Consider the following 26,132-nt stretch of genomic DNA (forward strand, 5'->3'; position numbering starts at 1 on the left):
AGCCGACGTGATGTGGTGATCTTTTCTCGTGTATCTTCATGTCTCTGTGTTAATTGTGTGTGGTTAATGAGAGTCATACTCGGTGTAGTGGGCTAAATATTGCATTGCGCGCACTGATTTGAAGTGTACAGAAATAACAAGTGCAAGTAAACATCGTTTCTGTTCAATAAGCAAGTACGCTCTCCCAGGATTTCCTTCTCTGTGTGTGCTCATGTGTGTTTGCTATCCTCCTGAGAATTTCCCTGTGACGTGACAAGACATTATGTAAAAATCCCAAATGTCAATGTGCAGCAGCGGTGTGTAATTCTTGCACCTGCACATGTTCGCATCATCTTATCTCGACCTATATTACGTCAGTACTTGAACACATGTGCAACATGTAGAGATCAGTGTCTCTGAAGTCTGGCCAATCGAGATGCAAGTCATCGATTTTACAGTGATACGGTGATTAAAAAGGCTGCTACGGCATTAATAACTGTTGATTCAGTGTTACAAATACGTAATTGTGCATGCTGTGCCCTGTGCACCGTTTTACAGCCTATAATACAATGCTTGACCTGCTGCAGAGGTGTCATCACTGGTAGGAAATAAACCTGTTAAGTCCTGAAAATTCTGTCCACAGTATGTGACTGTGACTGTGGCAGTGTCTATAAATATGCACTGAAGAGGCAGAGCAAGCTTTTAACCCTAAAATCAACCATTTAACTGTTCTATATTTTACTGGTCTCTCCAGTTATGTAGATATTTGATGTTTTTATTCATTCACTTCATTGAGGAATGAGCTGTTGATAGTTTTCGTAATGAATTTAACATTTCATTTACAAGAGATCTTCTTATCTGAGGCACATAGGGCAGTTTTTTTTGTTTTGTTTTGTTTTTGTACCTGCTACCACAGCAGTCTGTCTTTAACCTCTGGATACTAATGTGCCCCGCTAAATCTGTTCAGCCACTCTGATTGGCTAGCTAGGCCGCTTTCGCTCCAGATGTTCACGGATTGGATTATGGAATTATCACTTCTCTTGTTGATTCAGAGTATTACTTTTCCACATCGAATCCTCTTCATGAAGCATGCAACTACTCTTGTAATCACATGCAGAGATGGTGCTGTACGTGCAGCTCCGTTCCCGATGCATTTTCTTTAGGATTTAGTGCAGGGGAGGGGAACATGTTAAACTGACATGGCTTTACACTGAGGATATTTCATCCATCGCTGCCACCTTTTCTTGGATTTTATGATGCAGAACTTTGTCGGCACATCAATAGAAGTAACAGTTACTGATTATGTTGGCTCTGTTTTGTTTTTTTTAACACATTTTTCTTGTTAGTTCATGAAATATCCATAAAAGATAAGAGCGTGCGAAGATTGCATCACAATTTTTCACCAGTGGGCAGATGTAACCTAATACTAATGCTTCTTTTGGCTTTGCACTGAAGAGGAAATTGATGGTTGTGTGTAGGATATGATTGTGCGTGCAAGAGTGTGTGCAGACAGTGGGGTGAACGGTGGCAGGAGATTGGAGGAGAGAGAGAGCACAGACCATAATTAAAACTATTCCTTAAGCTCAAGTGGTTGCCAGGCAATGTGACCTTTACTCACACAGGTTCAGCTTCGGATGTTGAGCCTCGTAGTTAAATGAGGCGCACCATGGAGTGGCTGTGTGTGTGTATGTGTGTGTGTGTGTGTGTGTGTGTGTGTGTGTATATGTGTGTGTGCCTCTCCGTATCTGTGCTGCTTTGTTTTCTGCCAAGTTGTAAACCTTTACCCTATCATTTTGTTAAAGTGCATTTACATTCATCTAATTTGAAAAGAGTTGTATTGTTTGTGTGTCTGTGAGTGTATACATGAGAGTTTACGTGTGTGTGTGTGTTTTATGTGTGTGTGCGTGCGTGTGTGCAAGATTACACCCATACAGTAGGCTGTAGTGTGGGTTTGTTCATTTGCAAATTCATTAATACAGGCCAGATGCCTGGTTGGACAGCTTGCTCAAGTGTCTCTGGTGGGTTACCATGGTTACTGCCTCACAGCCGTCATCATCGTGTCAGCCATTTGTTGATTTTCTTTTATAAAGTAGCAGAGTGAAGAGGCGCTGTTAGTTTAACATTGTGTTTATTCATCTTTGAGGGTTGTGTAATGTGTCTGGTTCCATCTGGACATTTACAATGCATTATGGGCTGTTATTGTAGAGGCCAAACTATGGTGTCACCTCACTGTACTAAAGCAAACACAGTTAATAAATGTTCCTCATCAACACCGACTCTCTGAGTCCCAGTACAGGTCTCATAATGCCACATCTCAGTCATGGCCCTTTTCAACTTCTCATGCTGTTTTGTGTGTGTGTTTGTGTGTGTGTTAAGTAAGGCTGCTTAAACAGTAATTTGCATGAGAGGTAGCTCATTTCTCTAAGGTGCAGGTCAGACGTATTTGTGCCCGCACCATGTGCATATATGGTGTATAGTGTTTGCATAGTAATATGACAACATGTCTAGATTTGCATTAGTGGAGACCCGTGGGTGCAGCACAAGTGTGATGCAGCACAACCTCAGGTTAAGATGCTGAATCTGTCAACTCTTTGGTTCCCTTGGTAACGGCTGCTTGTGAATGTAAAAACAGATAGATAGCCTACTACTTCAAGCAATGACACAAAAACTGGAGAACTATTGCTGTCGTTCACCTTGAGCGAATCAGTTAATTGATATTTTTTTAAAGAGCTTGATGACACAATGTTTCTTTTTCCCCATTCTGTACATACTGTGTTTGACTTGATTCTAAATCATTTCACGTGACTAAAATAAATGTAGCTCATAATTGTTAACAATTAAATTTGTTACCGATGCAATTTCTTACACAATACACAAGCTGTATCTAAAAAAAAGAGGGCTATGTCTTTTTTGAGTTAAAGCAGAAGTAAGTGATATATTTGTGTTAATATAAGTCTTAAATAGTTATATCTTCCGACAGCAATCACTTACATAGAGTGTTTGGACTGAAACACGGGTCTGTCAGTCACTCTGCTCTGCTCTGAGCCGAGGAGAAAACATTTATCGTATCCTACAGTTTTTATCCAATGAGGAGAGAGAACGGCATGCAGGGCTGTGTGTGCAGCCAAGGAACGCCGTGAATGTGGCGACGTAGGGACGAGGACTGTTATGGTGCGTTCAAGGAAACTCGTATTTTTCCGACCGTGAAGTCGTACCAGTTCGATCTGGTACGAGTTCACCGGTCGGAAGTTACGAGTGGCCGTTATAGTGACTTTCACCGGTAAAACAGGTCGGAAAAACACGAGTGGGTTGCCTGGAACGCTACAAAGTCGTAAGTTGTGACTTGAAGCTGTAATTTACGATTTCAAAAGCCTGCCTGGAACGCAGCATTAGCGAAAACGACCGGACCACTTACTTCTGCTTTAAATAAAATATTATTTTTTAAACTTTAGATAATATTTAGGCTTCAAGAAAGGTTAAAATTGAAGGATTGATGGGGGGGTCTCTGCTTAAGAGTTTGTTTTTTCCTAATCAAAGATGAAGGACCCAAAACATCACAGGTACATCCTCGTCTTTCTGCAGCCTCCACCCCCACTGCCCCACCCTCCCCTCTCTGTCATTAGCTGTATCAGCTGTGGCCATGTTTCACCAGCAGTGTTGACACAAAGAGCGCAGAGCTGAGGTCTGAATCCCTGCCACTGCCCTTCACCAAAACCAGAGGGATCATCTCAGCGAGGGATTGTGTGTCACCCTCTCAATGTGCCCACGGGGACTCACATCAGCACTCGAGGAGGGCGTATCAGACCTCCAGCGTAACACTGCTTGGAACATGCAACACAAAATATACACGTGTACAGTGTTGATTATAATACAGTAGCCTAATTTAACATAGCACAGATGCACATTCATGGACTCATGTGCAGACACACACGCAAGGCCATACCTGTAAGCATGTGTTTGTGCATGAAGGCCAGGTGAGGTCTCAGATGAGGGTTCAGTGCAGAGCTCTGGAGTAGAGAACACCAGTGGGAGATTAGGTCTGTTTGTAATCCACAGCCAAAAATGTCAGTAGAGTTTAGGGATTTTTTTTTTTTTTCCGGTTTAATCAAAACTGATTCTACTCATTCTTCTTCCCAGAAATGAAGTCTGTGTTTGGGAGCAGGATTTCAATCTGTCTCTACAGCCAAATGCATTATTTCAGGGGCAAATAATAACATGAGTGCTCAGTCATTTTAGTCATGACGGCGCAGATCGGAAAACAGAAGCATTCCATCATAGTTTGATTTGCACAAATTTGTGTCCGACCTTCGACTCGGAGATCAACAACATCATGTCTGTGCAGTACAGAGCTGGAGCAAGCATGTGATTAGCTTAGCTTAGCCAAAGCAGTAGGAAGCAGTGGGAAACTTACTATTACTATTAGCACCATGTAACTAGTTTTAATACCCTCAGACCACAGAGCCGGTGTGTAACTGTTTCCCCCTGCTGACTGTTTTTATGCTAACTAAGCTAACCTATCTGCTGGCTAGATTCAGATATAGCACAGAAACATGAGAGTAACATCCTTTTTTTTTAGGGAACTCCTAGCCAGAAAGCAAACAAGCTTCCTAAAAGCAACCTGACTGGTAGATCTAGATCTTTCAACTTTGCAAATGTTTTTCATATCGTCACACCTCGCTGCATTTGATCAAGTAGCTTTACAGGCCTCAAGACTAACAATCTTTACAATGGTTGCAATACTGTGTCAACTTTGGTTTCACTTGGGTGCAGCCGAACATCATAACCAGTGCAAATTGTACTGTTGTGACTCCTAACTGTTTTAACTTGCAGCTGGCCTGAAATGCAGGAGGGAGACGGAGCTGCTCTGTTGGCAGCACATCTGTCACAGCGCAGGACATGTTTCTTGGAGACATTGTTGTTTATGTGTCCTTTCAGAGAGTTAATTCAGTGACAGAAAAAGGATGGTTCCCAGTCATGCTTCAGCCACCATGCAACGTACCATGTCCATTTTATCCATTCTGAGCCAAGCCAAAACCAATGTTTTTGGGCTTTTTTTTATGATGGTGTTTTAGGCTTTTACCAGGGGGGAGGGTGGTGATGGTTACCTCTGTTGGTGATGCTGGGTCTGGGTTGGGCCTTTCAGGGCTGGGAAGAATAACATCCGAGTTCTTGTAGGGGCAGGTTTTCACAGAGTGCCGGTGGGAAAGATAACAACCATAAAACAAACACATAAAATAGAGCTACTAAATGTCAGTGCAACTGACCAGTGCAGCTGGTGAAAATGTTCAGACACACTTGACAGATTTTTAGAGCTATGATGCACCTATCATGTGATGCTGCTACAGTGCTTTCTCTATTTATCCCAAGTTGAGTTGTTTATACACTAGATAAATGTTGCATATTCAGGTGTATTGTCAGACAGGGTTAGGGTTAGTTAGCTTATTCAGGAGGCATATTTTGCCCAGGCAGTCATAAGACTGGGTAAAATTCATTAAGCCTAATTGACACGAGGCACTGCTTTTCTATTTTCAGCATTTTTACTCTTACTGGAACAGGATAGAAAAGAGACAAGCGGTGTGCTGGCCCTGTCTGCCAAACCACCCTGATGTTTTAAAATGTGAAATCTTCAACTACACTGTATCTCTTTAACACGAACATGCCCTAATATTCTCATCATTATACAGTACCATAGTCCTTCCTTCAGGATAAAGTTAGCTTATCTCATAATAACAGCCACTCTGTCTCCCTTTTAAAAGCCTCATTTGCTATAGCCATTGTACCCCCACCACTGCAGCCCCCGGTAATATGAGCGCAGACCTCAGCCCAGGAATAATTCCTGAATAATTTCAGAGTCGGTTTTAGCTAACCACTAATGGTGTTAGTCATGCTTGAGTAATCCTGAATTAGCACCAGGCGGGAATTCAATAGCAGGCCTGCACGAATACAAGTGATATGCGCGGGGCAGGCTAAGTCCTAAGTGCTAATTTGTGCAGACTTTCTGTGATATTCTGTGCTGCTGCTTTGGACCTGGGGACTGTCTGGGCAAGATACAGGCCAGTCATTTCTGTTGATGTATAATATCCTTTCACAAAGCAGATCCGTGCACTCAGAGCCGGAGCATCACCGCCCAAATGGAGCGTGCTCTCGAAATACGACTCTTGCTGTGGTAGTAGTAGTTTTCTCTTGGTCGTCGTGGGCGATGAAAGAGAGCGATGGAGTTCTGGAGCAAGATTGTTGAGCGCTGATGTTTCCCACACACACAAGGTCAAGACTCATCTTCTGCCTTATTATATACTGAAGCAGTCAGCAGTCCAAGATTGGAGCAAAGGGGGGGAGGGGGGAATGGGTCAAAGTGATAGAGGGAAGAAGATGAGGACAAGAGAAAGGGGTGGGGGGTGTATCGGTAGAAGCAAAGAGGGGTAGAGGAGGCCAAGAAGTGAAGGGAGGGGGTTGCAGAACTGTGTCAGCATATGTGAGTGGAGATTCCTCAAATAGGCCATAGCCCGGGGAGTGATGGACTGAAGCTTCACTCGGGGGAATCGGCTCACACACTCGATACACAATGACACACAATCGGCCGCATAATACAGACACACTCATACTGTATCCTGTGGGAGGTCGAGGTATGACGAACCTTAAAGGAGGATGCATTGTGCCTCATGGGAGCTGGGGTTTGAAATCTAATCCTACAGTAAAATTAGAGAGGCTGAGGTGCGTGCCTCAGCAGTTCTAAATATCCAGAAGTCTTCAGAGGGGCAATCCGTCTCACGCTCTCTCTCTCTCTCTCTCTCTCCAGTTTCTGTCTTTCCCACTTTCCATTTCCATACCTTTGCCCCCCCTCGTTTTTCTCGCTGTCACCTTCGATCTGAAAAACGCTCACACACGTCGGACACACACATTCTACAAAGAGAATAAGCATCCGCACTGTTGCCTGCCAAACTGACTCAACACTTTCAGCCACAATTCATTCGTCACAGTAATGAAACAGCCGTGGATCACCGGCCCTTCATCAATCTCGTCTTTCAAAAGGAGCCTCAGTCCAAAACGGTTTGCTACAAAGTCGATGCTCCCCCTATACACTCTCTCCAAATTTCTGCAAACTGTGTGTGTCTCTGTCTGTCTGTGTGTGTGTGTGTGTGTGTGTGTGTGTGATATTTGCATTTGTGCCAGCAGGTGCGTTTATGGATTCAAATACCTTGATTTGCTTGGACCCATCCCCGGCATTCAACCAGACCGGAACACCTGCAGAGCCCCAAAACTAGACGTGAACAGGTGTTGCTTTATATTCAGAGGCAGATCGGCCTCAAGTAGGGAGCCCGCAGACTGTCTGACAAGTTATGAGACTTAAAACTTTCCCAGAGGTCAATCATGAGCTTGCATATTGATGTCTCTACCTGCAATTTCTCACTTGAACCTTGAATCTTTATCAACGAACAATTGAAGTCATAATTACACCTAAAAATGGGACAATTAGTCACACAGTCACACTTTCAGCTGCTAAAACCAACATCTACTTTATCAACAGTTACTCAAATTGTTTTTGTCGTGTGTTGGGATTATTAATTCTGTAGTTTCCTGTATCAACCTTCATGCTCATTGTTTTGGATTTGCAGATTCAGACATTTAATGGGAGCCGAGACAGATCTAAAAGGAGAGTGAACACTGGATGGTGGGACATGTTTAGCGTTTGGCATTAGCTGAATAAACAGAGTCTATAAGGTTAAACTTATTGATGTCGGGAAGAAAACGAACCACCCTTTCATCTCTTCGTTCCACATGCCCATGTTTTCTCGCCTTCCATTTCACTCTCCTCTTGTCCCACTGCTCTGTCACACTTCTGTCCCCATCATTCTCTGCTTGTCACCTCCCACCACCAGACATCCTGTCTGGGAAACAGTCTACTTCGCTTCCCGAGTGTGCCCGTGACTTAATGCCCACTCTACCTAAAGGGAACTGTTAAGATCCTTCGTATATGCCATGGGCACGCTGCTGTATACACGTATGACGCATTCATGCCTCCTTTCACTCGGCTGCACATTTCACACATTTCAGAAATAGACGCATGTATGTCCTTGATGTAGCATGTTTGGCAAATGGACGTCTGAAGTATACGTGTCAGAGCTGTGTGATGTAACTGGAATGCTTTAATGTCAGTTTTAACCATAAAACACCAGTCAAATTCCTACTTGTTGCTAGGAGTGTGGGGCAAGAAGCAAAGCCTTGTCTGTTTTACTGTCTGTTGCTGTTTTTAAATTCTTAAAACCCACAGCTGGTTTCCAGAGGCTGTGTGTCCGTGAACAGACTCTCAGTGTGTCCTCTTGTCTGGTGGGGGACACGGGGACTTATTTAGTCCATGTCTCCTGCCAGCATATGGCTCCTCATGCATTTTAATATCTCACTGTCCCAGCGCATCAAAAACAGGACGGCCCAGAGTCCAAGGACAGAGAAGTGGTCGGAAATAGAGACATCTGTCCGTCGGGGTCACTCTGACAGAAAGACAGACGGAGGGAGGGAGAGAGGAGGGGAGGGAGGGAGGGGAGGAGTGGGGATGTGGGATGAAGAAGGATCGAAAAAAAACAAGAGCATTGATTGAAAGAGAGAGGAGGAGATAGTGAAAGACGGAGGGAGAGGAAGATGGATGAGTGGGGTTAAGCAGGGCATGAGGCACAGCTGTCAATACTCTCACTGATACTTGGACAACCCATCTGGTTCTGTGCATTCCATGTTGCACCGTCATGTATTGTCTGAGCGCTCGCTGTCCCGGCTCCATCGCTATCTATCTGTTCATACATAAGTGACTAATCCTCTGGGTTGAACTGATGCATGTCATACTCTTGCATAATTAGGTCTTTTAAAAAGGGGAATGCGGTGGCAGCAGTAGAAAAACATCCTCCCTCTCTCGCCGTTTTCTGTCACAGCAGGTGTCGGCAGTCGTGCGTTTTTTTTTTTTTTGCATGTGTACAAACATGTGATCATGTACAGTATCTCTTGGTGGAGTTTTCAAGGGATTTGTTAAGCAGGTCACCCCCCAGCCTCTGTCTGTCTCACCATGGTACGCACCCATAATACCTCTCAGTGCTAATGCTAAGCTCACATTGATCCCAAAACACATTACTCTTCTGCCTTTTCGTTTTTGAGTTCACCAGATGTGGATGCAACCTCCAACCTTACGCTGGTGCTTAGGCCTGGCTATGGGTTTTTTTCTCTCTCTCTAAAGTGATGAAGCAGGAAGTGTAGAACGATATGATATGATATGATATAAGTTTTGATATGATATGACCAGTTTTGATATGATATGATATGATATGATATGATATGATATGATATGATATGATATGATATGATATGAGAAGTGTGTGTTTTGGTGTGCGTGTATGTGCGTTAGGGGCACTGCTCCCTTGCGGTCCAGCAGCAGTGCAGTGCTCCAGACTGGATTAAGGTCTTGCTTGGATGTGGCTGCGCTCCATTTGGAAAATCAGGATTTGGATTTGAGATAGAAGCGCAAGGGGAGGTGTTACGTTATCCCCAAGAGGGACAGGCCGAGTGATACAGCTCAAAGATGAGGAGAGGGAGAGGGAGGAGGAAGAGGAAGAAAGAGAAAAAGAAAGCAGACAGACACTGTTATGTCAACCCTGCTGATGAGGCAGAGTGCCATGGATGACATGGTTGCTCACACTTGTCACCAATGAACAACTTTTATACCGGTATTATAGAAAAATGTCACATGTGTTTGTTTCTGTAACACTTCCTTTGGCCACAGAAGTTTCTATCTACTTTATATTTTTACATCCATGCAGTATTGTCTAATACCGTCTGCTTGTGTTTCTCCAGAACGGCCCATGCCAGGACAAAAAGTGAGGCTGCGGACCAGGCCGCCGTCTCTGCTGTGCACGAGTCTGAAATCGCCAGGGCGGTTGCTAGGGAACTCTCCCCCAACTTTTACCAACCAGGTAACCTTTAAGGACAAGCCTTCATACACACAACGCACTCTGTTTCGTAAAGCATGTTCCTGTAGTGGCAAAGTGCAGACACCACGCAGCCTCAGGGAGAGTAAGTGCTCGCCAAGTGGCGGAAATGTTAGTCACTCATGATACTTTCCCTCCGTCTCAGTAACTCAGACTGCAGGTGCACGGGAGGGTTGAGAAGGTCAGATGTGCTCACTGCGCTGGGTGAAATACAATCCTTTGACTATTTCAAGTGGCTAAATGTGCATGAATGTTTGGCTGTGCATGCAAGAATAGTTTTAGACAAGGTTTTCAGACATTATAGACATTACAGACATGGCTAAGACTGTTGCAAAGGCCTTGAGGGAGCCTTTAACACACTAGTGGTTCATTGCCAACATTGCTACATTTATCCAGCCAAACTATTCCAAACCCCCACCCCACACCCCCCTACCTTCACTGTCCCTTTTGTTAGCCACAGCATTTTCAAGCAACCAGTTCATCCATTCATACTATGATATCCATTAGCCACAACATAGAAATAGCAGAGACCAGAGACACCCACTGCCAATGATTGGGTCGACATTATCCCTGAATTTACAGAATTAATGAAAATATGGGAAAGATGCGTAATGTGCATAACACCAAAACATCCTCTGTTTTGAGTTTGTTGGTTGTTTGTTTTTTTTTGTTTTTTTTACTTTTTTCTTGTTGGATGTGAATAATTTAAGTCACTTCTCTTATACATTAAAAATATATATATACCGTAATTAATTTTGACCAATCAGATTAATAATTTTTTTGTTTTAAAATGGATCATTAAGTGAAACAATACAAGAAGAACTCTAAAAAAATCAAACCATGTTTTTAGGAACTGGTAAACTGGTAAGAGGTTAGGTACTTTGTATGAGTAATGATGTTTGCACAGTTTAGAGTTGTTTACATGGGCTCTGTGTGAGTCAGTAATGAGCTTGTTCTGGGTGTACAAAAGCGTAGGGGTTTGGTGTTCCAGGACTGTAATCGAAGACTAGAGGTATTGAGGATGATTTCAAACACCACAATGGAGGACTGTGTTAGTCCTGAGACAAAGCAGAGCCTGCTTGAAGCAGACTACTGTTTTCTAGATAGAAGCCTTGTCCTAGCTCTCAAAGAGCTGTTATTGTAACAGCTCTGAAATACTTTCTAAAAATTTGCTTTCTTACAATCTGCCAAAAAAAAAGTGTGAAAGCAAAACGTTTTTTTTTTTTTTTTTTCATCTTTCTTCAGATCGTATCAAACTTATGTGCAAGTGCAGTGCAGACATGGCCCACAGGTACATAAGAGGTGGTGAAGGAAACCCACCAAGGGCTCCTGCTCCTAATACCAAGCAGTTCTCATCTTTCTCCTGCCTGAAGGTTTAACAGGCACTCTGCCATACTATACAGCAGCTCACAGCGTAGGCTGTCAGCTGAACTCTGTTCATTTACTAGGTAAGCTGAGTTTACAAGGCAATGCTGGACATACAATACTGCAAAAAGTGTGAGATCGCTGTTGGTTAAAGAGCAGTACACCATAAGGGTTAAGAGGTGCAGCAGCAGGTCACAGAGAGGGCGACATCGGACCAGGAGCGATTACATTTTTTAATGTGCAGTGCCTCATTAGAAAACTACTTGGCTGTTCTTTAAATTATGGCAGATAGAGGCTCAATTGATCTTGTAATAGATGATGCTTTTTTGTTTATTTTTATTTGCAGTGTAAGATGTATATCCGCCTTGCCTCCTACACCACGCGTAATATATTTAGGCCTATGATCTACCCGACCTTGGGCTCTTGCCAAAGGCCACCACAGAATAGTGAGTGACAAATAGATTGACAATGGGACCCATTCAAGCATGTCCCCGCACTAAGCCACAGAAATGACCAGCCCGGGCCAGAGACATCCTGCGGCTTGTTTGTGTTGTGGAAAACAGTGGTCATGCTTGGCCAGCAGGACGATCTCTGGTTTCCAAGTCTGACCGGAGAGTGTTCTTGCCTTATAAGTCAGATCATGAATGAAAGAGTGGACGATGTCATAATAATGTGCAACGCGGGGCGACATCCGATCTGCACCGTTTGAACATTTGGTTACGTAGGCATATGTCTGGTAAGCCTTGGTAAGACAGACAGGCACCTGTAATAGGTCAAATCCATTTTCCATCCTTTAATGTTTTATTTTTAGGTGTTTTTAGTTTTGGCAAGTCTGTATTTGACAAAACATTGTTAATATGAATTACATTTTCCAAGAATATACAGTCAGAGCAGTGTGTAAACTCCAAAATGTCCTACTTCTTTGTTTATTGCTGATTCATAATTTGACCTGTGTTTGAGTGTAAACACTTTCCCTCATTTTGAGCTTGCAGGCAAAATAACCACTAGTGGAGAAAAAAAAAGTAGGCTACTGTGTCTTGTGTAGGAAAAAAAAAGTGCAACGTCAGTGGAAAATCTTTTTTTTTTTTCTTTGTTGATCACCTTGTGGGTCCAAACATCACAGTTAAACATAGTCGCTCTATCACGATAGCATTGTTAAGAGGAACCTTTTGCGACTGATCTCCCCAGCTTCTTCAACACCTCTGCAGTGGAAGTATTCTCTCTCGCCCCCTTCCCTCGGCATCTAATAAGTCCTCTAGGGTAACAACCAGGGGTCTAAACCCCTTGTTGTTTGTAATTGGCGTTTCCGACTCATAGCAGATTATCACCCAGATTGGGAGAGTACACTTCAAAAGGGAAGAGAGGGTCACGGCGAACAGGACCCTGACCTTTATGATTGGTTCACACACAGCACCCTGGAGGGGGGAGCAGCAAGGGTTAGCTGGGCGTGGCCTGCGGACGTGACGTTAATTGGGCTATATTTGGTGCCGATGTGTGCTCACTGGAGTCTAATGGAGACATAGCTGGAATCCTTACGCACTGAGAGGAGCTCGGCCCCGCGCTCGCTGCTCTCCTCTCCGGGGCTGTCGCAGAGCACCTGTCCCTTCCTTCAGCCGGTTGTGGGGGGGTCAGGGGGGCGGGAGGGGTTGGAGGGTGGTGGCGGGTTGTCAGGGGGGGTGACAGGAGCGGGGAGGGAGGGTGGGGTAGTGGGGGGCTCAGCAGGGATCCCACTCTGCCCTGTTTGACCCAGTCAAGGTACGCTCAGACCAGGTGGAACCATAAAAGCCTGGAGCTGTCAGGGCTGAAAACCAGACGTGAGCAGGTGCTGCTTTATATTCATAGCAGCAGGTGTCGAGGAGAACGTTTTAGGACATTAGTTCAACACCAGCAAAGAACTTATTGTGAAACTTCTTATTACTTTCAAGGATACAGAATATCAAGATAAAAAAAAAACAACAAACGATAATCAGATCTCGGTTCAAAATGATTTCCAAAGTGCCACTTGTTGAAATAACAGAAGGTTAATGAGATTCTACCTTTATGTAATGATTGTAATTATATGTCAGCGCTGTATGACAGAAACAAAAGCAGTACTTACTCTCAAATATGCAGATGTACTCACATCCATTACATGGGGATGGAATATGCTGCAGACTCTGAAGTTTCCTCATCCAGATTTATCTTCTTTCACTTCTGTCCTATCTGTCAGTTACATGTCAGTAATTACACACATGTGGCCACTGTCAAACGATACAGACAATGCGACGTACTGTAGGCTCTCTGCATGTCTGCGTGTTAGTGCATATGTACAGTATGTGAGTATTTGTTTGTGCCACACAGCGGTAGATGTAATCTGGGCAAACAATGACAGCCCCCCCCCCACACACACACACCCTTGTCCATCTGCCAGTGTGAGTAGGAGTAGGAAAGAGAAAATCTAAAAAAGCTACAAAATTGAGTCATGAATCTTAAATATAAAAGTGTGGAGAACAGACTGAGAGCACAACCCACAGAACAGATTAATATATAACACAACATCTGAATAATGTGAAGAGAATAGTATATAAGCAAATGCATCATAACAACAAAGAACTCTAACCAGGAAAATGCAAATGCTTGTCACTATCACTTGGAAGACATGTTATTTATTATTTTTGACACATGGACACATTGAAACATTTATGCAAACAGCTTGCCGTAGGAAATGTATATTTCTGTCTCTGGTGAGTGTTCTGTGCATCTGACAGGGATGTAAAGCCAAGGCAGCAACAGCCTCGGGTCAGTGTTTGATCGTCAGCGCCGAATATGAAAAAGGAGATTTCAAATTGGTGAAAATTATATTTCATATTTGACTTAAAACGGATGAATGCCCTTTGACCTTTGGGATCCACCAGATTAGATTATAAACTACTCTCCCTTTTGAATCTTCACCTGAATCCAGTCTAATGCACAGTGGCAACAGATGTACTAACCACACACACACACACACACACACATCTATGTACACACACGAGGTCCCATTGAAGCTCCCCTCTCGTTACTGCTGTTTGTCTCATATTAAGGTCAGTTGGGGTTAGGCTGGGACTTAAACAGCCAATCCGTTCTGTTTTGCATGAGTATATGATCATGTTTGTGTGTGTGTGAGTGTGTGTGTGTTTGTGTGCGTGCGCATGTGTCAGCGTGTGTGTTTTGTTCAGAGTGCACTGGAGCAGAAAATGTGCTATGGATTAACATGAACAGAACTGGCAACCTGCAGCTTAAACAAAAGCTGGTCTTTAATAACCTCAAAGAGACAATGATGAGGATAAAAAAATACAGTAAGACACAGTATTTACAGTATGACAGTGTCAAATATTTGTATTTTATTAAGATTTGGTTTATAAATACTGAAATTCAGATCCTTATTTTTGCTTATTTAGGTTTGTGTTGATTATTTTAGTCTTGGTCATGACTTATTCCCACCCTGGTCTATTTTAGTGACCCCCTTTAGAAGGCTGCAGACTCAGCCCAGTTGATCAATGCTCAGATGAAAGAAACACCACGGCCATTTGGGTAATTGAGTCCCACTACAGCTGACCCGACAGGATTCCTTGGAGGAGTACGTCCAATAAATCTTAACTCACTCGTCACAAGGGGAGCTACACGTGCATAAATAACTATGAAACAACCACACTGGAGTTTGAATAATAAGTAATGACCAAATCTCAGAGGGTACGTCTTTCCAGTTTCCCAGTTTATTCTACAATATACAAACACTATAATTTACTGCATGAATATTGGGGGTTTGTGGATTTGAACACGGCTGCAGAAGTGCAGTGGAAATCCTGTGTGAGTGTACAACTCGGGGTCATTTTAGTGCCGAGAACCATCCGGAAAATGCCTGGAACCCCTCGCAGGAATCCGTCCCCAAACAGAGTGAAATTGCTTGGGCCCGCCCATGGAGCCCTAACTCTTACTGAGTTATGGTGTGAAATTAAGCTTGGCAGATATATTAAGCTCTGCAGATGTCCCTCTGTCGCTTTGTAGTGGGTCTTATTGGTGGTGGTGGTTGTTATAAAACAAATTAGGAATGCCATGCAGCTGAAAAATACTTTGGGCTTATACGTACTGAGGCCCAAAAGATTACTCGGTAAGGCCTTTTACGCTGATGTAGGATTGGATACACTTGCTCCCTTCTGGATTTGATGTTTGCATAATTGTTCCTAGAAGTGACAAGTGGTAAATCTAAATCAATATCATTGTCCTTTTGACTTACAGTGCACAAACCTAATTGGTGGTATATTTTTTGCACATCCTTTGGCTTTATCTCACAAATGAACCTGTTCTCCAACCCAATAACTCAACATCAATGTTGAATGCACCAAGGGGAATACATCAGAACCAGATATCTTACACTGACTGTTCATGCAAGGGTGGATCAAGCTAAATATTTGAATGTTAAAGGTCCATTTTTCAAAAAAATATATAAAATTTGTCTCAATATTGGCTCTATGAGATGCAGAGGATGCTTTTCTGCTCATACCATCTGATGTTCTTCAAACAAAGCAGCATTGTCCCCATCTTAGTCACTGTGACACCGTCTAATTTAGGAGATGTAGAGAAAAAAGCAAACAAAGAGCCTGATGTCTCCAATAAATATTAATTCAGCGCAGAACAAAGGGGCAGATGAAGTGTGATTTTTCTCACATGGAAAGGGGCATTTACATTCAGATTAAGGCCTTATTGTCCACACATTAGAGGACCTAATGTCCATAATGAAAATCCAAAACATAGACAGAACCTCAGTCCATAAACTCGTGTTGGAGAGAATGAATGGACGTATCCAACACAAGCCTCCCCAGACTGAAATGGCCAATGTTGCTCCTGAGGTCAACACTTTATGTAGACAACCATGTTGGTTGGATGCTCAGAACTGACGAGGGTTTTCCAGAAAAACAACACACTGATAAAAGAGAGTGGCTGATGATAAAGACGAGCCTGCAGAGGAGGCTTCCTTTGTGACCCTGCATTAATCAGTCTGTTTCTGTCTCCTCCTCTCCCTCCATCCTTTAGTCTCTGCAGAATGATTGCATATATAATGTTGATCCATGAATATTTAAATTGAAAGAAACTTTGCTTGGGGTCATCTTTAGTTTAAATCGAGCGCACTCGGTGTCACTATCAGGTCAGGGAAGATGGACAGAAAATAAAAGTCCTCCATTCTTTAAACTGGTTTCTTGGACAGTGGCTGGATAAGACATTTCAGAATAGCATTAGCTTTGTTTCAGGGCTTGGTAATCCCATGTGTCGTCATTGAACTATGTCTGAACCTCAGATAATTATTATTAGAGCACATTTGAAAGTTGGTGGGCCTGCATGTTGTACTATCAGCATGTCTGAGTGGGGGAGGCATCCGCACTAGTTTGTGCCTCTCATTTTTTACCATTGCATTTAACACTGTTCTGAAGGTATTCAATAAATGAATAGTTCACTACCTTTTTTCTTTTTTTTTGCCATTTAGACTAGAAAATAGATACCAGGTATATCTGTACAATATGACAGCATGTGGCCTGTTAACGTAGCATAGGGACTGGAAATAGGGGGAAACAGAGAGCCTGGCACTGCACAATCAACACAATACAGACCTACCTGCACCTATAAATCTCACAAAGCACTAATAATACAAAATTGCTAGTTATTGTTGAGCTTTCAAGGTAAATGTGAAGCCAGAGCTAATGGGTGATTAGCCTAGTTAAGCTTAGCTAATGGAATCACATAAGTCTTTGACAGGTGTACAGGTCTGTGTTGATTATTTGTCATGTAAAATGTGTCACTTCTCTCGCCTTTACAGGACCTGACTACGTAAAGCAACAGTTCAAGGAGCCCGTGGAGATTAAAGAGGTCCCAGTTGAAAAGAAGGAGAAGGAAGGCTCCGAGAAAGATTCTCCCCACTTCTACCGCAAAGGTACAACTCCTCCCCACTCACCTCCCGTGACCAGCTCTGGAGCCTCACCTCCCCCCTCGCCTCACTCCAGCAAGAAGAAAGGTCACGTCGCCAACAGCTCTAGCCACAAATCCAGTAAAGAAGAAAAATCTTCCCGCAAGACGAGCAAAGAAGAGAAACATAGTCACAAGTCCAGCAAGGACGAGCGGTCCAGCAGAAAGCTGAGTAAAGAAGAGCGGCTGTCCGTCGTTGATGGCCCCAAAAGTTCTCACGTGCACGTTGACGCTCCAGCAAAACCTGCTAAGGCTCAGCAGGCTGCCCCGGCCCCCGCTCCTCCGCAGCCTCCAGCAGTTCCAGTCAACGGTCAGCTCCACAGCGAGTACCACAGTTACTATGTCAAGACCCCGACAAGAATCCCTCCTCCCCCCGACCCAGAGGAGGATATAGAAGAAGAGCCTAGTGCCCTGGCCCTGGCACGTATGCCCCCACAACCCCCCAGGTCCTTCAGTACCCCCACAGCCTCCATACGGGAGAGCAAGAGCGACCCCAAACTCAGGAAGCAGGATTCCCTAAAGCCAAAGAGCCTCGCAGACACAAAGAAAGCCAGTATGGAGGTTGCAGAAAACACAGAAGAAACAGTGAGTAGGCCTATTCATTGTGATAGGAAATGTTTTTACAAAAATAGTTTTCAACTAAATTTAGGGAAATATGTTTTTTCCCTTCTACTCTCGATACCACATGCCTGTAGCTGCCAGACATCCGTCCATAGCTTAGTAATCAACACATCAATACCATTCTTATCTCCTGAATTTTGACAGAGCCTTTTGACAGAGCCTGGCCAGAGCCACCTGAGTGCTCTGTTCCACTTTTGTGCTAAGCTAAGCTAAGATAAGCTAACAGGCTCTTATTGTTACATTATTTTAATGGTAGCCTAATTTTTCCTACTCAACTGATGTATGAAGAGAAGATATAGGCAGTCAGGTCTATTGATATTGTTGTATATAGGCCTATGTTATATTTAATCTTGATGTCATGTTTTTCAGGGTCCCAACTCAATCCTTGTTGCTATGGTAATGCTGTTGAATATTGGCCTTGCAATTATATTTGTCCATTTTCTGACATGATGATGCAGTTTCTCTGGTAAGTTCCTTTATTATAACACTTTTACTATCTTATGTAATAAGGAACACACACTTGAATGCATGTCTTATGTGTCCTCTGCTACAAAGTGTCCCTGCAATGTGACAAGGAGCCAATTAAATCCAAATGAACTGTTTTTTTATGTTGCAGTGAAACCATGGCAACCGGTACAGTTGCATCGCCGGCCTTGAAAAATGAAAATGGCGCCAGTGGGACACGGGGGTGGCCGTAGGTAGGGAATCAGCGTGACACTGAAGAGAATCGTGAGGAAGGCATCACTAACACCAACCTGTCCTGGGCCTTCTTTAGGGCCAGCCCCGTGAATTAGCACTCCTTTGGCTTCTCTAAAAGCTGAGGTGAAATGTTGTGTCTAGTGAGGTTAAAAAAAAAAAAAAGGAAAATTAAAAAAATGCAACCAAACATACACAGTCTGAAAAAAAAAAGTAATTGAAACCCACACGTGTGCTGATCCAAGCACTAGTCTCTATAGCCCACTCCCACTGCCTTGGCAGAGATAGCGGTGGGCTGATGGACTTTGCTGGAAGAGTGTGGAGATGCACTTTTAGATGACGGGAGCAAACAGCTGCCTTTCTATTTTGCCATCTGACGTTTTGATGGGGAGATGTGAGCCCGGCGGTCGGGTGGGGGAAGAGGAGGACAGTCGCAGCGGGAGCGTGCTCGGGTGTTCGGAGCATTTTCTGGGCTTCACACCACTCTTGCAACAGGAAACTGGGCGAGACCGTTGCCAGCAGTCAGTGCTAGCACGGTCACTAGCCAGTCTTACTCGGTTAACCCAGTCGTCACCGCAGCTCTCTCGAGCTCCATCCATTGTTACCCAGGATACACTGCTTTAAAACACTCCCCATTGCATGGTACAGTTTTAACACTTTTTTGTTTTTTGTTTGTTTTCTGTTCTATCGTAGCATTTTCTCGTTCATCGTTGTTCTCTGAATGTTGGTTACCTGCAGTCATACGCTTATAGTTGAAAGGAAAATTTCTCATCGCAGAATGAGTAAATTAAATTGTTTTCCCTTTTTATTTTTAAATTTTACTAAGTTCTAACAGCTGAGTTGTAATTTGACATTACACGTTCATGTTACTGAAAGTGCAATATGTTTTATTTTTTTCAAAGGAAAGTTTATATTATATTTTGCAAAAAAAAAAATAATAATAATGTGGTTGTACTATTATAAAAAATCCTATGTTCCATTGATTTAGTCAAACTCTCATAATTTGAATTATGCTTGAATGGAGAGTGTGTTGATTACCAGCTGGGATTGTGTTTAGAAAGGAGGTTGAGAGTGAAGTAGCAAATGTCTTATGTTATTTATTGAATCGGAAGGAAAATAATTTCACGCTTGGGCCATTTTGGCTGGAATTTCCTTCATTCTATTATTTGCTTTCATTGTTTTAATATAACACAAAGATGCAAAGATGCAGTTCACACAGCTGCTTCTGTTGGCCCAGCAGTGCTTTGCGTGCTTATGAGACTGGATCAGGACAGTCTTGTTGAATTTATTCAAGTTTGAGGCCATGGGGAATGTGGCACCAGGGAGAAGCAGAGATGCCTTTTTAAAAGTCTTTAACAGTACGACTGTTTACCTCAGAAAAAGATGAGGACGGTGGGGGGTGGGGGAGAGACGCCATCCTTGTCTTAACTTTGTTGTGTGGGGATACTCTGACTGTTGTCATCACCTGAATCATGCTTTGGACTTGCCTCATCGTAGCTGTTTGTAGTCTCTGTTGCAGGTATGGCATGAGTTTCTTTAATTTTAAAAGTGGTTATTTATATGGTTGACATTTACTGTCATCACTACAAAGATTAATTATTTATTCATTGTACAACTGATGTGTTTGTGAACACTGGTCATCGTTAAAAAAAAAAAAAAAAAAAAAGGGCTTTAATATGGCTTTGGGTTTCTTTGCTGCAGTTCAGTTTTGAAGTTCACAGTAGATTTTGTGTTACAAAACGAGCAGCACGTTACATTTGGAGAATGTTTGAGCCAATAAGATGTTTGCAAAACCGTCCATATAACTACCAGAAGATTTAACTACTGAAACCTACAAAATAAAAGCAGACCAAGAAAAATATATTATTGATCAACACAAAATTCTTCACCCTTTCTTTGCCCTCTTTTTTTCTTGTCCCTATCTTCACACGAGCATGGTGAAGACTGGAGTTTCGGAGGGTTCAGAACAGCCTGTTTATGGGATATTTTTTTGAAATGCAACATTGCATGTTGGAGACATTTATATATAGATTATTATATACTATTTGTAAGGATTTTTACAGAGCACAATCCAGAATCTGGTATGAGTTGGTATTTTTCTAACAATTTGCACACCTGTATTTTGACAATGAATATAACTTGTTTGTAATTGGTAATGTAATGCACATATGATAATGTTTGACAGTGGAAAAAAAAACCTTTATTTCTAATTGGTTGTACTGTATGTACCATTTGGGGATGTGAAAGGCAGATGTTCTTGTTTGAGTATTTTAGGAAGTAACGAGGAACTGCGGGAGACTTTTGATATCTCAAGGTTCATGTTACCCCACTGATTTGTGCAAAGTCTTTGGAGATGAAGTTATGTGTATAACAATAAAGATGTTATGCCTTGGTAAACTAAACTTTGTCTATTTCTGGTCTTTTTATATTCTGACACAGAGGCACCAGAAGTCATAATTTGAACAGAACATGATGCAAATAATACACAGCAGCTTCACAACAAACATTATTCCACAGCGCTTCTCTTCAACGGACACTATACCGTTACATTGGCAAAGAATTGATGGATGCAAAGACTTTCACTTGTCTTATAAGAATGTTTTGAATTCCAGTCTCATGTTCACTTCTGTGTATCTCTGAGGTTCATCGTCTCATCTCTGCTGTGGCCCCCTGGCTACGGTGGCCTCATGGTGACCTTCTCATAATGAGATCTGTGGGGAGAAGACCAGGCATGAAATCAAAGTATCTTCGTCGGGGTCTCACATTAGCAGTGTGAGCACAGGCAGGTGCCCCAGTTTGTCTTGGGTCAGTTCGTACTGTTTCCACTGATCAGCCGTGGATTAGTGTAGTGTTACACCGGCGACGGCACCTGCCTGGACTCGGCAACGACACGTCGTGCACTTGCTGTGCCCTCTGCCCTGTCGCCAGCAGACAGGGAGTTTCTCAGTTTTGTCTGCAGAATCAATTAGAATAGCTGTAACCTTCTCATCTTTAAATTTGATAATTATTAAAGCATATGGCAAGCCTGGGTATTAAATATCTTTTACTTGCAGTTTTAAAATTATCAGGTGCCATTATGGTAGTGGAAAGGAATTTTCTGGATAGTGTATTATCCTGGCACCCCCTATGTGAAGCTGAACTTGTCAGTAATAGTATAGAATATCTCTATGTTACTATTCTAATATGGTACTGCATACTGGACAAGATTTGGTTGCGCAAGCAGCCCTGGACAAATATAAACCAAAACCTTATAAGTGTATCCAACCCCCTTTAGAGGCCATTTAACAAATTCCACTGACAGCTATAATTTTGACCAGGTTAAAGAATCAGCGGTAAACTTGTTTGTGTTTAGGAAGGGTTGCAGCACCATCTACTTTACAGACAACAGAGTCCATTCACCTCAGGATGACTGGAGACCATAGCAGAGGAGCCAGACCTGGCATCACACTGGACTTCGACCTGGTAAAATATTCCCACATCATCTGATGAACTTACCAGACACCTCATGTTGTTTTTCATCCGTTTCCAGAGCGACCAAAAGGGGAAGACGGAGTTGCCTTAAGGAGGACCACAGGTGTCATGGAAATATCGTGTGTCTGGAAATTGTAATTTGTCATATATATGTGAAATATTTTATTCATTTTATTCATTTGGACAATAAAAACTGGAACTAAGCTATTAATAAATAAGAAGAGAAAAATTATTAAACAATATTTATATGGCTAAGAGAAGGAAGAAAAGAAAAGCAAAGTGAGAAAATGGAAATGTAAAGGAGGTGTAGTCAACTTCACATGCCTGATTAAAAACGGCATGCTGACTTCATCTGTGAGTTTGTTTCAGTTTCAAAACTGAATTGGCGAATTTATTTTGAACTTTAATTATTTTCATCTAAATAATAGAATTATAGTTTTAACACTGTGTTTTATAAACCCCATTTTAATGTAACGCATGTATTGATAGATCCGTTCATATTTCCTTTTAATAATTCCTCTTGAATGCTTAAACACTTATGATATAAAACTTTGAGTGTGTATTTTAGATACAATATACTTACTGTGGGGGGTTAAGTACTTTGGTAAAGCATGTCATTTTAGTTGAAAGGAAGACTAGAATAAATCAATAAAGATATTTAGTATGACATTTGTTTTTTGTGTGTTTGTTTGTTTATCTGTTGTGTGTCTGTGGGGTTTGGTGTGGACAAACAGCATCTTAAGTCTGGCACATGTCCACCATGAGTATATTTAACTTCCCTCTCTGAGACCAAGCCTCCACCTTCTGTCTAAAATGCAGATTGGTTTTGCTTCTAAAATTGGATTAGGCTAGTAAGCAGTGAGGGGATACCAGTGGCAGCATTTTTCAAAACTGTTGCTAAGACATCAGTATTAAGCAGATCCTCTTTCCATGCCTGGCATAGCTAGCTTAGCTTAGCATCACTTCATCTGTTATATTTACACAAACAACCCACAGTTATTATAAAACCATAAACCTATCACTCAGACATCTTAAGTAAGCTATTATCTGTCTTATTATTCAAACACGCAGCATTTTCTTTTTTCGTCTTATGCGTTCCCACTTGATGGTTTGTACAGGTGACCTCATATCATGGGTGACCAGAAAACACACACAATTCACTTATGTAGCCTACCATTTGAGCACAGGGACTTTTCATGCCCTGTTTATCTAGTGACATGTGAATTGTGATGAAGATTTTTATCCTAGTGGTTCGTAGGATGAGTCATTATAGTTCAGACATGCAAGGCCTCAACACAGTGCATTAGCCTTAGGCTATTGAAAGTAAATGGTTGTCACATTCACTTATCTGGTTGTTATGCCATTTGAAGCTTTCATTGTGTGGAGTAAGACCAATAGACCAAGGTGGTTTTGTAGAGACAAGCAGAAATATCTCATAAAAGGCCTCTCAGGTGATGTGGAAAGAGTTTCTCATTTTCTGCTTGTCTTTGAAAACATTTAATGGCTGCAGAAGTTGGAGGCTTTCAATTATCAGAGTATGCAGTAGTTTGGTGTGCTAATATTAATTTAGTGACGGAGTGTATTACATACTACATGCACCAGAATTATTTTCAAAAACATGATTCAATACACAAAAGTCTATTGATATTTTCTCTATGATACATTTGTGTTAGGCACCTGTACACACTATGCTGTAGTTAGTACATTGCATTATCACAGCACTTTTCTCTAAGCTGATGTTGTGTTACCACATTGTGATGCCATCATCTTTGATTATTCAACTAGTGAATAATCCAGATGTTATGTCTATCCCAAAACCACACATGACAGATGTGTGTGTGTAAGTAAGAGTCAGTGCTCAAACCTTTACCAAATAACGTATGTGTTTTTGTTCTTGTGGTAGCAATGATCTGCTTCAGCATGTCTTGTCTGCACAGCTTCTCAGTCATCCGGTTCACAGTTAGCCAAGAAAAGTTGAATCGAGGGCAACTGGCTTCAGCATGTCTGGCCTTGAAACCTTGAATTCACACAACAAAGCCAAAGTCTAATGTCTTTTTTTTTTCACTTAAACGCATATAAATAAAATGTATTATTATTATTAAATTCTAAATAGAAAAATCTATATAGATCTGAATCCATTATTATAGATTCTATTACATTATTATTTTACCTGGGCCAAAAGTTGTTGGTGGCGTGTCATGGTTTGCGGCTGCCTCCTTCTCCTGCAGTGGTTCATAAGATTAGGACCAACATAAGAATTGCAGAGCGCTATGACTTGCTGCGGGCAAAAGGGACAGTACTCTCAAATTCATTGTGACAAGCCTTACCCTCTTTTCTGAGAAGAAATGCCCAAAGACATTCCTCCCCCATCTTTCCCTATCATGACTAAAATTCTGACCTGGTTTCATGCAGGGCTCCTCTAACAAAGCCATTGTACTGTTCATAAATGATCCTATGCGTTGACATTTGACCCACTCTGTGGTATTGAAGCTGGTGGTATCAGGAGATGGAAAACGTTTCACGCTCGACAAGTTATTGTGAAGAGAAGTCCTCTTAACTGCACCCACCTTTGCATAACTTAAATATTTAATGTTAAGCAAGACATTTGTGAACATGACTGTATCTGTACATAAATGTGGCACATATTAATGTCAAGAATTTCAAACAAACTAATAAGACTAACAGGCACAAAGATGGACAAGTGCCTTTTCTAGCAAGTTAACTGTGTCCCACCATTTCCTGAATGGTGTGTGTGTGTACAAGAAAGTGTAATCTGAGAAATTATACAGTCGACGTGTTAAAAGGACAGATGATATCACTTGGCATGAACGGGGTGTTTGCGTATTGTGTGTGTGCATGTGTGTGTTAAGGAAGCCTAGCTTGTTCTAAGGGCCCACAGCAGCCTCCCCCCAAAATAGAGCTGAGAGCAGCTGCAGCGGGGCGGGTCGTATCAGAGAGACATCAAAGCGTCCGCCGCCACCCGCCCCGCTCTGATCATGAGCACTAATGGTGTAATGGGCGACTGGAAGGTCAGTGATTGTTTTTGGTTGTGTGTGTGGAAGTGTGTACTGTATGTGTGAGAGTCAACAGGCAACACAAGCAGTCCACGCGCAGGAGGCTATACCAGAACTTTCTGGAACACAAACTGACAGCATTGCTAAACCTGGTATTACTGTAAGACAAATACCAGGTCAGGTGTCACCTCTGCAGAAGTCCCCACACACTGACGTCTGAGGAAACAATGAGCACAGCCATTTAAACCAAGCTGAGTGGTGAGCGGTCTACCACCTTCTTGCATGACATGTGAATGGAAATGAACAGTGTAAAAGAATTAGAAATAAATAAATAAATAAATAAAAATCCTTTACCATCATGAGGAGAATTACACTGCCCCTCTGGGTCAAACTACACAATTTACAGGCGCAGTCACTAATCTGCTCAGTGTCACTCAGCTCAGATAACTCTGCGTCCATATGGTATCCTCAGATTTCAACAGTCATCACTTTTTCCCACATGAAAAGAACTCCAGACAGGATCAGGGCAAAGTCACTCACTGAACCTGACTGTGACAGTGTAACCATTCCTCAACTGTCTCTGGTCTGCAACTGACAACCCCTTTACCTGTTAGATAAAACTTTATTAGGTTGGTGTTGGTACAAACAAACTTAACTTTACAGAATAGAAACTGACAGATGTACACTTATAATTGTCTCTCCATACTTTTGAAATCCAAATAAGAAGAATTTGTAGATTTTTTTTTTTTTACTGTCAGGAAGCTGGGAAATGTAAGATGGAGTACATGCCTTCTCTGTGTCTCCTTCTTGAATTCAGATTTATGGGTCTGCAAAATGTCTCTGTCATGTCCAATCAGCACCTGCTTTCGCTCATCACAGTCAGAGATTAACCTCCGAAACACAGGCGCCCTCTACAGGGTTAACACTATAATATCTCTGCACAGTATGAAATGGCCTGTGGACCGGTGTAAATTTGACAAGTCATCTCAGCTCCTCGTTAACATTAAAAAATATATACTTGTTATATAGTGACACAAAGGTTGTT

The 26,132-nt window shown here is 42.2% G+C and overlaps 1 protein-coding gene across 1 annotated transcript in view; it reads left to right on the forward strand.

Moving 5' to 3' along the window:
- jph1a (junctophilin 1a) overlaps positions 1–21,004 on the forward strand; it is a 31,801-nt gene extending 10,797 nt beyond the window's left edge. Inside the window, exons 4-7 of the mRNA XM_085764093.1 lie at positions 9,811–9,929; positions 17,140–17,870; positions 18,276–18,372; positions 18,523–21,004. Of these exons, the coding sequence (XP_085620219.1) occupies positions 9,811–9,929; positions 17,140–17,870; positions 18,276–18,356 (931 nt within the window). The 3' untranslated portion in view covers positions 18,357–18,372; positions 18,523–21,004. The remainder of the gene's footprint in view (positions 1–9,810; positions 9,930–17,139; positions 17,871–18,275; positions 18,373–18,522) is intronic.
- The last annotated feature ends 5,128 nt before the right edge of the window (positions 21,005–26,132 follow it).

Source organism: Trachurus japonicus, chromosome 20 (genome assembly GCF_045865225.1).
Source record: "Trachurus japonicus isolate A0001 chromosome 20, Traja_1.0".
Lineage (NCBI taxonomy): Eukaryota > Metazoa > Chordata > Actinopteri > Carangiformes > Carangidae > Trachurus > Trachurus japonicus.